At 31.4% G+C, this 17,243-nt stretch overlaps 1 protein-coding gene and 2 long non-coding RNA genes across 7 annotated transcripts in view; 1 reads left to right on the top strand and 2 right to left on the bottom strand.

The window, feature by feature from the left end:
- The window catches only part of LOC107364387 (potassium voltage-gated channel protein Shaw), a 68,352-nt gene that overhangs the window by 11,041 nt on the left and 40,068 nt on the right, over positions 1–17,243 (top strand). For both annotated transcript variants that reach the window (XM_015931722.3, XM_015931723.3), the window contains exons 3-5: positions 7,210–7,428; positions 12,771–12,998; positions 14,431–15,565. In XM_015931722.3, coding sequence (XP_015787208.1) covers positions 7,210–7,428; positions 12,771–12,998; positions 14,431–15,565 — 1,582 coding nt within the window. The remainder of the gene's footprint in view (positions 1–7,209; positions 7,429–12,770; positions 12,999–14,430; positions 15,566–17,243) is intronic.
- Positions 5,969–9,044, bottom strand: LOC107364394 (uncharacterized). 4 transcript variants are annotated; one of them, XR_003082682.2, is made up of 3 exons: positions 8,389–9,044; positions 7,706–8,250; positions 5,969–7,608 (listed from the first exon to the last, which is right to left on the bottom strand). It is a non-coding gene; the product is annotated as an uncharacterized LOC107364394 (long non-coding RNA). The 4 variants fall into 4 exon arrangements; XR_001569145.3 differs by having other exon boundaries at positions 7,979–8,250; positions 8,389–9,000; XR_016199809.1 differs by having other exon boundaries at positions 8,035–8,250; positions 8,389–8,999.
- Positions 10,392–12,776, bottom strand: LOC107364392 (uncharacterized). The gene is made up of 4 exons (XR_001569143.3): positions 12,340–12,776; positions 11,780–11,850; positions 10,961–11,678; positions 10,392–10,814 (listed from the first exon to the last, which is right to left on the bottom strand). It is a non-coding gene; the product is annotated as an uncharacterized LOC107364392 (long non-coding RNA).

Below are 17,243 nucleotides of genomic sequence, written 5' to 3'. Positions count from 1 at the left end.
AGCAAACAGTAAAAAGTTTATCCAATGGCACCATTGGATTAGTCACTATTTGAAATGCTAATGTTAAAATGTTCATGGTTAATACATTGTTTATTTTATCTAGTGAATAATTTCAGAATGCAGCTGAGTAAAGTTAACCGACAATTGGCTCCACAATACAATATTCTGCTCAAAAATCTGCTCTCAGACGATGAAATTAACATCCTTTTGCTTCAAGAAGTTTTTTTTCAGCCACGTCAATTTGCTTAAAAAACGATTGATAATTAATTCATGTTATCATTGTATCAAACAGCATGAAATGAAAGTTTTTTGTAATTTTGAGTAATGTGGAATCATCTTATAGCAGTTCATGCTTTATGTAAAAGGCTGTCAATAATCGAAGATTTCTAGCACCACTTCTTAGACTTCGTTACAGGATATTCTTCGTAACAATTTGGAAGTTTCGTTTAGCGGCTGTGTTGTCTTTTGTCAAGATAACAGCGTTTTATAGGAAATGGTGAAATTTGCCCTTTTCAAAATTTGAATTTTTAATTGAAAACTATTAATTAATATGGCAAAACTAAGTGGCAAAAAATTAGTGACGCTTTTAATAAAATTGAAAAAAATAGTTGAAAAAAAGTGAAGAGTGCTATAAATATGCTAAAGGTGAATGTCACCTTGCTTGTTTATGATCATATGTATCACTTGATTTTACTCTGGATATTGATTTTAGGTGGCACTTACTCACGCTTAGTCGAGCAATTAATATCAAAGGTTCAACTTTAGTCTAATCGTTAAATTGTTCAGTTTGATTGTACGATTGGATTTTATGTTCGAAGAAAGCCATTTTCCAGATTCTCGGCTTTTCCTCTGGGTTAATACGCTTTGAAACTATTGTTGTCCAACTAATTTGCTTATCAAACAACATATTGCTCTGTGCCTTCAACTGCAGTCTAGCTCAAGGGTAAAACTCAACAGTACACTTGACTTTGGTTTAATCAGTTGATGAATAACAGAAATTTCATTTGTCATGATTTGATCAGATTTGAAGGTTTGATTGGCTCAATTTTACAAAGACTTATTGAGTAAAAAATGTTTTTGAATAAAAGAAAAATTGGTAAAATCTGGCAAAAATATGAAGAGTAAAAAAAACTTGTCAGAACAATTTGTTTGTTCAAATAGATTTAAATTTAAACATGAAAAGGTTTAACCTGATCTTGACTAACATCATCATTCTCATCATCTCAACCCTTGACTATATCCAATTTTGGAATCTGAACATTGATAACATTTCCATTTACTATTTCATCTTCTCACACTTTAACTTTATCACATCAATACAAACGGTATCCATTGAAGCAGCAATGATGATTATTTGTAAATCCTATTGAAGAGTTAAAGAGTCAACAATTGATCTTGAAAATGGATATGAATGGAAAGGGAAAAGGAAAAGATGAAAGTGATGAAAAGAAACGATTGCTGCATGATATATTATTAATGTGAATGTGACGATTGGTGGATGAAAGGAGAGAGGCAAGAACTTGTTTCCATTGCCTTTATTTTCACTCGATGAGGGGAAAGAAAGTGTTTCAAGACTCTTATTATCTCAATTATATGTTGGTTAATGTAAAGTTAATTCACGAGAAATGTGAAGAAACATCAATATCTTTTTTGCTTTGCCTTCATCTTCAAGTCTCTTCCTTTTCCTTCGTCTCTTCATCTTTAAAGATGACAACATTTTGATATGAAAACTGGCTTATTTAAGGGAAGACAATAATAGATGAAGAAACATCATAATGATGTGAAAGTCTGTATTGAACAAGTTTCATGAAGAATGAAGAGGAGAGAAAAGAAGAAGAAAGAAAGGTGAAGATGGCGAAAATGATTAGAAGGAAAATTGACAGTTTAGTAACAATGGTGATGATGAAGATAATTATGGTTGGAAAATAATGTGCCATGAAAAAGGTGTTTACAGTGTTGAGAAAATTTGATAAAATTAGCCTCGAGTAATGAACAGAGAACATTGATGGAAATGGTGAAAAATAATCATGATCAGAAAATGATGATAGAAATGAGAGCAAAAAATGTTTCACCTTTCGTTCAGTAAACATCAACCATTTGATAATGAACAAAAGAGAAGTGAAAAATTTCAAGAATTTCCTCAATGAATTGAATATTAATAATTTCAATAAACTCATTGAAACAATAATACAATTGAAGCTGTTAATGATTCGAAATGGTAAAGACTGTTTTATGGAAACCTTGAAACGAAAAAATCTTTTCAAATGATGAACAATTTACACATCAAATTGAGTCAAGCTTTCGAAATGAAGATTCCTATGAAATCATGTTTTCTCATCTTAAACTTGCTAATTTTGGTTCGAAAATGGTTAACGAAATTTTCGAAAAATTGAAAACAAAGAATTGGAAATTCTTAAAAAATGAAAATTTCATTACAGAATAGAACATTTTTTTCGAAAAATTTTGGATGAAAACCGTTCAGTGACATTTATTTTTTTGTAGCATCAACAGTTCTCAAGCTTAAAGTGGCAAAAATGTTTCATGTTTTAAGATGGGAAATTGATTGCCAATTAATTATCTTTCGAGCGATCTTTAAATTTTCGTTTGAATAGATTATTTAAATTCTTGAAGATTTATCTATTAATTATTGATTTCGCCTTTTTCCCTCAAAATTTGGCTCAAAGTCTCAGTTAAAGTCATATTATCTAGAAACTGGGAGTGAAAACTCCCAGTTATCTTTACCCAAGTTTCACCTTAAAGTTGCTTATTTTTTGCGCATTTAACAGCAAATGGTATTAATATTACTTTTCCTTTCACCAAGTTGTACTTTCTTGCCTCAACCAAGTCTTTCATCTACATCTCATCATCATTATCATCATTTTCCTCCTCATCATCTTCTTCTTTTCATGAGTGACCAAGATAAATGTAGGATGAACAAGAATAATGGCGCTCTAACAATAGACTTTCTTTCCTCCTTCATCTTCTTCTATCAATGTTCATGGAGAAGTAAATAAAAAGGTGAGAAGATGAAGAAAAAAAAGGATGATTAGTTGAGGAAAGATTTTTGGTGGTGTTAAGAAGATGAAGATCAGGTAATGACCATGATGTTGTTTGTTATGTTATTTGTTGTCAATGGTGATGATGTTGTGTTTGGGAAGAAAACGTGAAATGAGAAAATCTTTTTTCCTCTTCTTTCGCTTCTTCCATGTTGACTCCTATTGATGACAATAATAGTTACACATTGGATCCAGAAATGGTAAGATTGATTATGAAGAGTATGATGAAGAAGATGGAAGATGATGGAGAGGAGCAAAAATCATTTAATCATTGGTAAACAACAAGCAAATAAACATCATTCCAATTCTTGATCACATTTTTTTTTTGATCAACATTATTTGTATTATCCATTTCATTTTCTTGAAGCCAAGTCTCAAGAAAATGTCAGTTTATGGTGAAGCGAAAGAAAAAGAAAATTTAAAAAGTTGAAAATGATGACAGGAAAATTGAACTTTTCATTTCTTTTCCATTCAACTTTCTTCTTAACAAGATATTGAAACACCTTTTCCCTCCTTTTTTCATTTCACTCTTCAGTCCATTGTACCTTTTACTTTCAATATTGCACCGGCTCATGACCTTTTTCATCTTCTTCTTGTCTCTGTCCATGTTGCCTTTCATCTTGATTATATTTGATTTTAGATTTGAAAAGGTAAAAGGGAAACAAAAGCCAACATTTCAATTGAAAAATCATGGTAAAATGAAAAAATCTATTAACATTATGTTATCAAAGAGCAACAATCCTAAAAAAACTTGTAACATGACTTAACAGCTTTTTCGGATATGTTTTGGTTACATTACAAGCAAAGCTGCAAATCGTTGAAAAAATTAAACTGTAATATAATACAAGACAGACTTCATGAGTCGAGTCTCGAAACCATGGAATTGTTAATTATAGATTTATATGAACTCTTGTTGATGATTCAAATGAAGAAGCTTTAGTCGATAAGTTTGGGAAATTGAAATGAAACTGACTTGCTCGACTCTTTACACCTTTTTTGTCTCGATACCTTTTCGAAGCAACATCTTTTTTCAAATCAATGTCCATCATTTTTTAGCCAATGAAAGAAATGAAATTTCATTTTTCTCTCCCTTAATCTTCATTTCTCTTTTTGGAACCATTTTCTGTTTTCATCTTTTACACCAGAGAAATCAATCTCTTTCCCATTTCGAACCCTTTTCCAACTCAAACTTTTAATCATCTTCATCTCAATCACCATCAAATTCACTGCCATCAACCACAGATACACTTTAAACCTCAATCTTTACTCCATCATTTTTCCTCATCATTCTTCATCTTTTTTCTTCTCTTCTCCTTTTGGATTAAATTTTTTCAATCCATTTTACCTTACCTTTCACCTCATCATCATCATCATCTTACTTCTCAACATTCAACCTCCAACTCATTTTACTCTATCAATGTGAATGTCTTTTCATGCTCATCATTATCTTGAATCAAGACACACACAAAAAAAGCTATTGCACCTTGAGCCTTTTCACCATCATTAACTCAGTCTTTTCACTTTTATCCTCATCATCTTTACCCTTTTTTACCACCTTTGTTACACAACAAAGTTAACCAAACTATTTTTACATTTCATTTCAAGTTGAACATTTGACTAAACACTAATCAACGAACAAGAACAAATTAAAACACTCAGATCACAATTCATATTTCAATCGGTTAACCTTTGAAAAATTGAATCAACAGAATTGGTGAGAAAAAATTATCCAAATTGAAACGTGAAAAAGGTTTCAATTGAAACATTACAAATTGATTGAATCAATACTAAAAGTGAATACAACTTCATGTAAACGTTAATTTACTTATCAGAAAGATTGAAAGCATTTTAATAAACCCAAAAATTGGCCAACAAATGATTGACATATTTACATGTAAAAGAGTAGCTTACAAAGTCAATTATTGAGTCAAAATTTGTTCACAAATGCAGAAATGATATTCAACTTTTCCAGTCAATTCATTGTTGAACCCATTCTTCATGATTCCCTGCAAGACTTGAAAATGGTAATTCGATAAAATTGATCAATCGAAATGAAAAATTTCAAAAGAGTTTTGATGAATCTTTTCCAATCATTTAGTCATTAAAAATGTTTCACTTTACTAATGTTTTTCATTTTACTCTTTACTCTCCTTTCAAGCTGAAAGTAGTTTAAAGGTTTGAATAATTGAAAGACTCACAAAATTAAAAACATGATCAAAGCAAAATTGCAACAAAAATGTAATCATTTTTACTCTGAAATTACCTGAAAATAAGGAGAAGAAGAAGAAGAAAACGAGTAAAATGCTTTTTCTCATTCTTAATAGGTAAAGAGGAAAAAAAAGTTTCTTCTTTTTGTTGTTGCTTTTCTTTCCAGGAGAAGAGGAAAAGTTCAGGATGACAGCCTGCAGCATTTTCATCATATTCATGAAAGGAAGAGTGAAAGCGACGAAAAAGATGGTGAAAAAGATTTTCAGGTTTTCTTTCTTCTTTCTTCTTCTTCTCCATCATTCAGTTGCTTACACCCTCAAGGTAAACTCGACTATAACCATGGAAATATCATTCATTTGTAGTTTCACCAACCTAATCATCATCATACTCAATATCATTATTCTTGATGCATTATAAAAGGACAACCTTTAAGCACAATTATTATTATTATTTTTGCCTTTCCTTCCCAGTTTCCATTATCATCGACAAATCATCATTTCGCCATTTCAATTTGTATTATTATCGATAGTCACAATTGAAGAAATTGTTTAGAAAATATTTTTTTCTCTGTAAATTTTTCTTCTCCCATTTACCAATTGTTAACAGTTTTACCCATTTTCATTGTATTATCATTTCATGTTGGCGAACAAAAATGTTTAATCTGTTTCTCATTAATGGTGAAATGGGAAAATTGTTAGTGACAATTTTATCCAAAAATGTTTAGTCTTTATTGAATTACATGTTGAACGTTATTTACATGTAACTTGGGTTTTCAACTGGAAATTTTGCAGAATTTTTCTTCTCTCATTTTTACCTTCATTTTTGTTTCTGTTTGGGTGAAACTTTGGGATAGAGAAGAATGAAAATTTGGCCATTCTCTTCAAATGTTGAATCAGCAGGAAAATTGGTGAAAAATCTATATGAAACCAGAATTAGATTCAGTGTAAAGGAAAAAATGAAGTGAAAAAAATGATGAAAATTGCAGTCGTTTTCACATTTTAAGGTTACTCTTTGTTTTAAACCATTTTAACTTGATTAACACGTTATTGATAAATTCATTGTTATCATCATTACATTGTTACACTCTAGTGATAACAAGGCAGTTAAGCCATTTTTTGAGCCTAAAAATCATGAAATGAACCATAGAACAGGTAATTTTGTTGAAATTTAAACATTTGCCTTCCTTACTTTGATATTTACAATTTTATGTGCTGGTAGTTGGATATTTTTGTCTATTATTTTTGTAGCTTCTGCTCTTTTCGTTGAAATGCATTCAACATTAAAAAGCATAATTGAATACACTTTCCTTCTCCTATTTAATCGAGTTAAATTCATCTAGTTGAATGAGTTGAGGTAGATTTGTTAATGTTTACAAACTAATGGTCATTTCAATACTTTATTTCACTGAGCTATTCAGATGAAACAAGTTTCCAAAAATCAATCAATAAAATTGTATCGATCTGGCAAAATTTGCAACATTTTTGTAAATCTTTAGTGTTGACTTCAGAGCTGGTTAAAGGGATCGAAAATCGGTATAATTGTTTACTCTGGTTATAAGTTGAGAATCACTTGATAGATTTGAAATTATGATGATTTCCGTCTCATTTCTTTGACTTTGCTGGTGTGATTACAAACAAACAGGTGAATAAAAGTCGTTAAGAGTATAAAAGGAAACAAGATCTTATCCAGGAGAAAATATGAATACGTTGAAAGTACAATGTAATAACATTGCAGGTTACATTGTTGTTACCATTGAATTTAATGCCATTTATCGTGTCAAATCTCAGTCAAAAGTGATTCCAGTTGATATATGAGATTATTTTAGATTATAATTATGGAAATAAAATAGAATTCAATTCTGGAAATTGGATAAAAGTAATCACAATTGTATCCTCAGTGAGTGTTGATTCTGACGACTTTGTTTCATTTTATCCACATTTTTCAGGCAACCTTAAAGAAAATTCCTGCAACCCGGTTATCCAGATTAACGGATGCCTTAGCGAACTATGACCCAGTTCTAAATGAATACTTTTTTGATCGCCATCCAGGAGTTTTTGGTCAAATACTTAATTATTATCGAACAGGTAAGCTACATTATCCAACGGACGTGTGTGGACCATTGTTTGAAGAGGAGCTTGAATTTTGGGGACTCGATTCTAATCAAGTAAGTTTGAATTTACCAGACATCAAAATATCCACCAAACCATCCAAAAATAGTAACTGGACATGAAAACAATTAATGGTCCAATGTTTCGTCCATGAATCCATCAATATCAGTTAATGATGTTACATCTTTCACTTTGCTGTCCAATTAACCATAATTATTCTTACGTCTTGAATTTGTCTGTTGAGTGAAAAAATATAAATTAGTAATTGTTGAGAAAAAAAACAATTAAACAAATGTTCACAGTTAATGAAGAAAGATTGAATATATTGATTACCAATTTCCTAGTGAGTAGGGAAACAGGTAAAGATTAACAAGTGTTAGATTAAACAGCTGTAATGAAAGGGAAAAGGGTTTATCGATTAATCGGTTAAGGATCGATAATCACATTATGTAAGAAGATCAATAAATCATCAATTGAGTTAATTAGTAATATTATTAGAGTGAGAATCTCTGGTGATGTATAAATTGTTAATAGTTTCAGGTTACGACTAGCAATAATCAATAATCATTGTCTGAGCATGGTCAACATAATCAACATGTATACAACCATTGAATAGTTTAACCAGAAATCCAAGTGTAACAAAAGCACAAAATGCAATATACATTTTGGTAAACCATTTTGTTGATGAAATTTTCACCATCAAATTGATAAAGTTGATTACATTTGTCAAATATTTGACCAATTTGGAGACGTGAAGACATCTTAATAAGCTGACCAGTGTCGAGATGAAATAGTTGACTGGATAAAATTGGATAGCCAAGGGTTAAGTTTCCAAATTAAATTGACCAGTTTTTTTTGCTTCTCCAGACTCGAGTAATCTGAGTAAAATAGAAATGAATGGAAAAACTAAAAGATTAAACGAAATTTGAAATAAATCAGAGTTGTAAGTTGATTATAAAAAAGCTGTTAAAAAGTGATGAGAAATTGCTCCAGAAAATAGTCAAAAATAGTCTTACCAGCATCAAAATTTTCCGTTGATTTATTCACTTGTGATTTACTTTATCTATTAACTCAGACACACACACACATACACTTAGACAAGAAAACATTATATTAGTCGAGATATAAAAAGGGAAGGTTGAGAGAGAATGGAATCATGAAACTGAACAAGAGAGAAGATGAAAAAAGGCAGGAAAATTTGAGGAAACAGAAGAAAAAAAATAAACGATTATTTTGGGTTATAATGATGGTAAAAGTTGCTCATTTGTTGTTGTTTTTTCTGATGATAAGTAAACATAACAATGACTTGAAATGTAGTCTCTATTTACCAGGGAGTAACTCAAGCAAAGGTTACATCTTTTTACAGACAGTTTACGTTTTTACCTATTACTTTGCTCCTTTTTTTCATGTCCTCAGCTTTGTTTTAACTGTGAGACAAAATTACCAATAAACAATAGTTTTTATCACATGAAAATGTTTACCAGAAAAGGTAAAAGCACAATAACAACAAGAGAGCACAAAATTGTAATAATGATATCTTAAATCAAGATTAACATTAACTCAGGATTTGACTGGCATTTTGTGAGAATCTCACAGTGAGATTAGACTCAATTGTAATTGGACAATAAAGGACATATTAAAAGTGACAAAATGCGCTCAATTTAAATGTATTAATACAAGCAGACTTGCGATCGTATATTTTTTTCAGCAAAATACATTAAATCAACATTTAAGACTCGAATTATTAATGAAAAAATTGTGAGTACAATCAATCCATATCAAAAAGACTTGAAGTCTTGATGTTAAACCATCGTCAGAATAACAAATCCTAAAATTGAAATCTTTAGCTTTTTGTCGAATTGAAAATACAAAAATGTATTCATTTTGAGGTGAAAAAGTCTTTCTTTAAGAATACTTTGAAATTTCGCAGGTTGACTCTCTATTGATTGCAGGGTATCAAATTGGTTCTATTATTTTCAGAATTTAAAACTTCTCTGGTGAAGAATCTTCGCAAAATCTGGTTCGAAATTAAAACTTAGATTTCCTTTTGTACAGTTTAGGCACCGTTTTTTTCACCAAACTTTACTCTTTACTTGGAGACAAAGTTTTGCATAAAATCCTGGTCCATGAACCATCAACCTGAATAACAAAGCAGTTTTTCCTACTCACTCAATGTTATTGTATACGGATTCTGCATTCTTTCCTCCAGCCTTTATTTATACGAATTTCTTAGATCTGAATTCTGAGATAAGGCTTCTCATTTTAGTAGATGAAGTCCAATCATGAAATGTAATTCTTAGAGCCCGCTTAGTTTGGGCATAATTTGGACATAAAATTTGATACATTGGCTTTATATATTGTTCAAATGTTACAATGAATTACTGGAGTTGCAGAGAACTGTCAAATGAACAAACAAACTGAAATTTTGAATAAGACCAGTATTTAACCATATAAATTGAATGAATTGACTCTAAACCAGTATTTACTTGAAACTGGTTGATAAAACTATTGACCTAAAATAACCGTTATGAAGACAATGATTAGAGGAATGGAATGAAAAGGTGAATGCAAGTCTTGAAATTTGATTATACAGTGGTTTTAATCAATTAAACAACAGTAACTCTGAGTTATGAGATGATCGGACTTTACCCTCGTCTTTAGATCTAATAAACTATCACTTGAAGCTTAACCATCAACGATGATAAAAAAAGTCAGACAATAAGCGTTAGCAACAGAAATCCATTAACATGGACAAATAAAAATAGTAATGTTTAGTTTAACATTGGAAAGTGAATTAAATCAAATAAGTAACTATTAACCTTATTTAATTTGTTTTTACATGCTTTAGCCTTTTGTGTGTGCTTGTATTTTTACTGTAGCTGTGATGACAAGCAATGAACAATATAAAAACGAGAAGCTATAAAAAAACTATTTGATTACTGTGATTACAGTGATTAGTTTTTGGATCGTTGATGGCTAATAATCATTTGTTTCATCAGTGTTATACAAGTGGTCAAGGTAAAGACAATATCCTTTTAATCTCATTCCATGTGGTGGTTTATATGTACTGTTGATAACATGAATGTTTGTTGACTTACCAGAAACTGATATGATACAGATTAAATTTGGGTTGAAAAGTGGTTGCACTAAAGTAACAAACTACCTTTCAGAAAAACATGGACTAATATTGACTGGATTATTCACAATAATCAACTTAATTAGTTTACATAATATTGCTATGCAACAAATAGCTCAACATGGCAAACTCGATTATCGAGATTATTTTTACAACATTTCGTAATTTGGATTCGATTCTTGATCTCTTTTTAGCTAAAATCCATACAGCTTTACTCCTCATGGCGTTAGCAAGTCCAAATGTCCAAACATGAAAGCAAAATCTTTAAATTCTTCAACTTCCTCTGGATTCCCCGAATGAGACAAGCTAAAAGAAGTAAAGAAAATTAAATTAATTTGAATGAATTGCATTTTAATGGTTGAATCGCATCTCAATGAAACAATGAGAATGATGAATTTCAAGATTGACAAGTGAACAGGTGAATAACGTTCAAGATTAGTATCGAAACTCACCTAAAACCGAGCGTTTCCTAGCATTTTGTGTTTGTGAAGGTTGAATGTCTGCTCATCCTTATGTAGTGCATTCCCAGCTGAAGTTGATAAAGGAAACTGTGATGAAATAGAAAAGATTAAGGCTATTGTTAAAAGTAAAGTTGCGTTAAGTGTTAGAGTTCGATTAGTTGTTGAATCGAAATTGTTGGTTAAAAAACGAAAAAAGAAGAGCTTAATCTAATCCTGAATGTTAATGCTGTTCTTTTGCTCGACTTGTTTTCTTTCCTTAATTATCTATGAAAAATATCCTTTATAATGGGTTGCTTTTGTTGATGAAAACTAATCAATTGGATGTTGATGAACACTGATGGCTGGAGTTAAAGTACAGACAATGTGGTTGACAGTGTTTTTTTGTATTCCTTTTTAATCTGCAGGTAAGACATTGACATTGCCAAAATGGTAAACCATATAATGTCTGTGTGTAAATTTGTATGTGTGATTGTGTTTTCGGGTGAATGGAAAGATGACAGGAAAAAAAACAGTGAAACCATGTATTATATTGTAAGTGTAATGCCTTGAGTAATCCAGTCAACCAAATGTAAATTCATCATAAATCTGGCCTCGAGCATGATAATCATCTAATATATAACTAAAGTTATCATTTCTTTTGATGATGATGCGAGTATTTGTTTGTCATTATGATCATTGTTATCCTTCTCTTGTCTCTTTCAACTGTTAACTGTCAAAGGATGAGAATGAGGATAAAAAATTAAGCGATAAGTACATGCAATAGAAACAGAAGACAGAAGGAAAAAGTAGAAACAAAACTACAATTTTTACCTCTGTGAACCATCATGCAAACCATTACCATAAGTTACGACTCATAGCCATTATCTTCCTTCCACCAGCATCTAAAAGGTGAACAAAACAAAAGACATTTGAAATTTATGTTATTAAAAGGATTTTCTAAAGAAATGATAATGTTTAACTTTAACTATTCACGACAGAGTATCTTATCGAATTAGATTTTCAATGTTTCTGATTGAAAAGATGAACTGAAAAAAACAATATTCTGTTCTTGTATCGAGAGTCTATAATCTTGAAATTCTTGTATATAACCATGAAATTTAGCAGTTAGAATGTCAGCTTATTATACAATAGCTTTAGTTGGGACACAAAAAAACAGTGGAAATGTTTGCAACAGATTTCTCAACAATCATGTTAGCTTTATTTATTCCAATGGAAGTAAATTCAAATAGCAACTAACAGTTACAGGGTCAGGCAGAAACACGGAATAATGTCATGAAAAATGTGCTGTGTCTAGCACTCATTAAATAATAAGCTAATCAACACTCTAAATCATGTAAAAAAAGAAATTTTTATCGATGAGAAAATCTTACCTGAACAACGAAACATCTTGGAATAACATTTGTGATTATTTGCTGTTTAATGGACTAATTGATTCATTAGAAGGTTGAACACTTTCACAGATACATTAATAATGGTACTTTGAGAGGTAAAAAGTGTCTGGTTAGTCTCACAATAACTGCTAACAGACAGACAAATTGAAGAAACATCACAAGTTCAAAATGGCGTCAGCATTAAATGTTTCCCAAACTAAACCTTTTCCCTCTCTTTTTATTTATACACAGTGTTATCAGTGACTATTGGGTTGAAGACAAGTGAAAGACTAGTCATTAATAATGATTCATTATTGTGCTTATCTCACCAGAAAGGATAAATATTTTTTAAAAAAAGGATTATCTTTTTTTTGTTTCTCTTTCAATGTTTCAATCTATTCAATAATTACTTTTTTTCTGCTTGTTAACAGGTTGAACCATGTTGCTGGATGACTTATACACAGCATAGAGATACGCAAGATACTCTGGCGGTCCTTGACCGTTTAGATTTAGATACTGACAAACCAACTGACGAGGAAATTGCTGTTAAATTTGGCTTTGAAGACGATTATCTTAATGGTACCATGAATTGGTGGCAAAGAGTTAAACCCAAAATCTGGTCACTTTTTGATGAACCATATTCTTCTTTTCCAGCTAAAGTAAGTTTTGGGTTATTTTTCCCATTCAACCCAATTTTTGTCAGCTTTCATCTCTTGATTTTACTTTTATTTTTACAAAAGCAAAGTTTTCCATTTTTCCCTTTCAAGTTTTTACTTGAACTTTTGTCATAATGTAGGCTTAACTTTGCTTATTCACTTGGATTGCTCATAGTTTACAATTAATTTTGCTAATTTAATATTCACAGCCTATTATTTCTCGAGTGCAATGAATCTGTCCTCTTTTTCCACCTGAATTGAATCTAGTTTTAAATGTGAACGTAAAACTGTTTTCAGAATTAATGTTTCAGCCGATGTTTTTCTTGAAGATAAATAGTAAATACAAATTTGTAAAGCAAACAACTTTAATCTGAACCCAATTTGCGATGAAAAACTAATTCTTTTCTGTTTACATTTATCACAAATTTACATGAAAGCAAGGTTTAACCCCAACAATTTTGTATGCAAAAGTAAGAAATTCGAGAAATAACATGATACAATCAGCATATTATTTCTCCCCTTTTCCCTGATAATCAATCTAATGCATCACGTACAATATTTCCTACAATCAATACCCAGATTGTACGTGTACATTATTATTACATCAAGTTTACCAGATACCTTCTCAGGTCAGCGGTCAGGTCAGATAAATGAATTATTTGGTTTTATACCTAAAATTGTATGTCAAGTACATTGTCTTTTCTCAACTCGCTTTACCTCTCTAAGTTTCCTTTCTTGATTTCCAGAAAATAATTGAAATGTAATTGTTAAATTCAAAATGAATGTTGACTCAGGTCAAGTTAAATATTGACCAGATATTGCAAGACAAAAGGAAAAGTCAACAGAAGAATCAAAGGTTTTGTTGAACAGAAGAGATAAATAAAGCGAGATTGGATAAAAGACAGAAAAGGTTTCAAGTTTCACAATTTTCTTTGTTTCCATTCAATTCATCAATTTTATCCAATCCTTTGAAAAACATCAAGTCAGATGAGAGAGTAATATAAATTAGCAAGAAAAAGGTAACAAATGGTAATTTGTAATTTGATTGATTGAAGATGTACGCATTGAGGGAAACATTGGAAAAGTGTCGACCAGAATGACAATCGAGTCATTTTGATGAAAAAAGGTGATGATACCCATTTCATCTCGTTATGAAACGTCCAAAACCAAGACAAAAAATAGAGTAAATTCAGTGTCCAGTATACATGATCATTTCAAAAGCAATTCAGTTAACTCTATTGTTGAATTAAATTAAAGGACGAGTGAAATAAAAGAGGCTGATTAACTCAATAAGTAGGTTCAATTTTGTGAACCAATAAACCCAAATACAATACATACTAATCAAGGCCTAATGTACTTTTACTGCTCTTTTGTCTAACCCATTATTTGATTTTCACTAATTTTTCCTCTTTTTTTTGTATTTCTCTGTCAACAGGTCATTGGTATTGCCTCAGTCTTGTTCATTTGTGTATCCATTTTATCCTTTTGCCTGAAAACACATCCAAACATGAGAGTACCCGTTTTCAACAATATAACCGTTAGAACCTCAATGAACACGGAAGCATGGGTACTCGATAAACACCATACAAACCCACATGAGGCCTTCTTCTACATTGAATGTGTTTGCAATGCATGGTTTACCATAGAGATTATTGTACGATTTTTCTCGGCTCCCTCCAAATTAGACTTTGTCCGTGGAGCAGTCAATATAATTGACTTTACGGCCACCATATCCTTTTATTTGGATCTGGCGCTTCAAAATTTTGCCTTCCACATGGATAATGCTGATGTTTTAGAGTTTTTCTCAATCATCCGTATAATGAGATTATTTAAGTTAACCCGTCACTCGGCGGGACTCAAAATTCTTGTACAAACATTTAAAGCTTCAGTGGGTGAACTGCTTCTCCTTGTGTTCTTCCTGGTTCTGGTGATTGTCATCTTTGCCTCTCTCGTTTATTACGCGGAAAGAACCCAAGATAATCCAGACAATGATTTCAACTCTATCCCATTGGGACTGTGGTGGGCGCTGGTCACCATGACCACTGTGGGTTACGGTGATATGGCACCAAAAACGTATGCTGGCATGTTTGTTGGTGCTCTTTGTGCCATTGCTGGTGTACTTACCATTGCGCTTCCAGTTCCCGTTATTGTCTCCAATTTTTCAATGTTTTACTCACACACTCAGGCTCGTGCCAAGTTACCCAAGAAACGTCGTCGCATCTTACCAGTTGTACAACCCCGTGCAGCCAGGTTTCCCGAGAGACGTCCAGGAACCGGTGGACCTGGATCCGGACCAGGAGGGGGAAGTGGTAGTGGACCAATCGGTGGCGTTAGTAGATCGGGAACGACCAGTGAACATACCAAAAGTGCCAGTAGAGAAGATCACAGTAGTAGACTTGGGATGAGAGGAGCTTCAAGTGATCCTCGAGATCGTTCCAATACAGGAAAGGTTGATTCAACGCGAGATCCAGCGACAAGGTTAGCTCATAATCGATTTAGCTTTGATCCAGCTCCAATAACTCGTCGTCCTGACCAACAATCACAGCAAAACAGTGAATCAACATCTCAAGGTAAGGCTCAATCATTTGCGTAAATCAACGTAAATCAGTGGAAACCCATTTCTCAACCCAAACACAGTTGACAAACCTTTTTTATCATTACCTTGCCTGTTGCATTTTAACAAACCTAAAAAATCTATTAATTGTTGTTCAAAATTGACTAAAGACAATGTTGCTGAACAATTGGACGATAAAAAATTACCCATTAAGGTACAACTGTATTTAAAAAAAGCCATTGTAAATTAACTCGTACATGTAACAGCATAATTAGAGCAACTCTTTTTTTTGCCCCAGCAATGTTCAAAATGTACATTTCTATCATTATTTATTGTTACAAACTATCATTAGATTAGATTAGCAAGTATATATATTATGAATGAATGCAATGAAATGAAATAAAATGCAAATCAAATCAAATATATTCATTTGTTTTTAACCTATTAAAAGCAAAACACTTTATTATTAATATTATTTGCGAATCACAGGCAAATGTATGGCCGCAACAAGGCTTGATTTTGTTCACACCTTAACAATTAAGCTTTAATCGTTTTTTTGTTTTCTTTCTGTTTCCCTTTAATTCACTCAACTAAAGGTTTACATTGTTGAGCTGATAATTATTTTCATTGTGATAACAAAAAGAAACCTGAATTATTCATTGGAAACACCTAAAGGCAAAAATATTCATGAAAAATATTCTAACAGATAAAAGCTTATTTCCTATTCAACATTCAATTTAACTGTTTCCGAAAGGTTTACACAATGAATCTTCAGGCAACTCCAATAATGATAACTAGTCACATTATCAATGAAACAATTTCATATTCACTCACCAATTAATATCCAATCAAAAGTCAAATACACTCATGAAAGCTAAACATTTTACATTGAAATTAAATTTTTTAATCAACCAAACAATTTTGTCATTTTTCATTTCCATCCATTAGATGATATTTTTTGACTCAATTTACAATTTTTTCATTTCTCTCTCAACTAAATTGACAATTATCAAATGTATCTGATTGCTGAATAAATGCAATAATAAAATGTCTTTTAAAGAGTGAAGTTGATTGCTATTTATTTGTAAAACCATTCACAGGATAATCAAAATAATTGACAGTATTATCAGATTAAAAATCATAATTGATCAATCATTGAACAGAATGTCAATCAAAAATGAAAAGAGTCAAATGTAACTTGAAAATGAATTTCAAATAATTGAAACCGTTTCCATTGAAATGTTCAAACACTCTTGGCCAATGATTGATTAAACCTTTTTCAATAGATTACAATTGATTTCCTTTGGACATTTACACACTAAAATAATAAGAAATAGATTCATTTCAATACACAAAAGCCTTTCATAACTCATTGTCATCTCTTAATTTCTTCATTAATCATTGTTACGATTAACGTTTGAGTCTAATCTCCATTCAGTTGCTCTTCAAAAAGAACCAAATTTTTGCCTTCAACTTTACCAAGATATGAATAAAAATGGGCTTAAACCCAAAACCAGAAACCAGATTCGGCCAGCTTACACTTTATTTGCTTTGTATCTCAATCCAATCAAAGAGTGATCCAAAAGTAAAGACTAATCAAAAGGAAATCAAATGTTGATTAACCGATAATCATAATCATTTGACACTTTATGATTTATTTTCCCTCCAATTTCCTACTTTCCAATGTCGATTTA

Source organism: Tetranychus urticae, chromosome 1 (genome assembly GCF_039701765.1).
Source record: "Tetranychus urticae isolate SD_2017Ah chromosome 1, NJAU_TeUrti_SD_1.0, whole genome shotgun sequence".
Lineage (NCBI taxonomy): Eukaryota > Metazoa > Arthropoda > Arachnida > Trombidiformes > Tetranychidae > Tetranychus > Tetranychus urticae.
The sequence above is the reverse complement of the archived record's forward strand: the minus strand, read 5'-3'. Positions and strand labels throughout refer to the sequence as shown.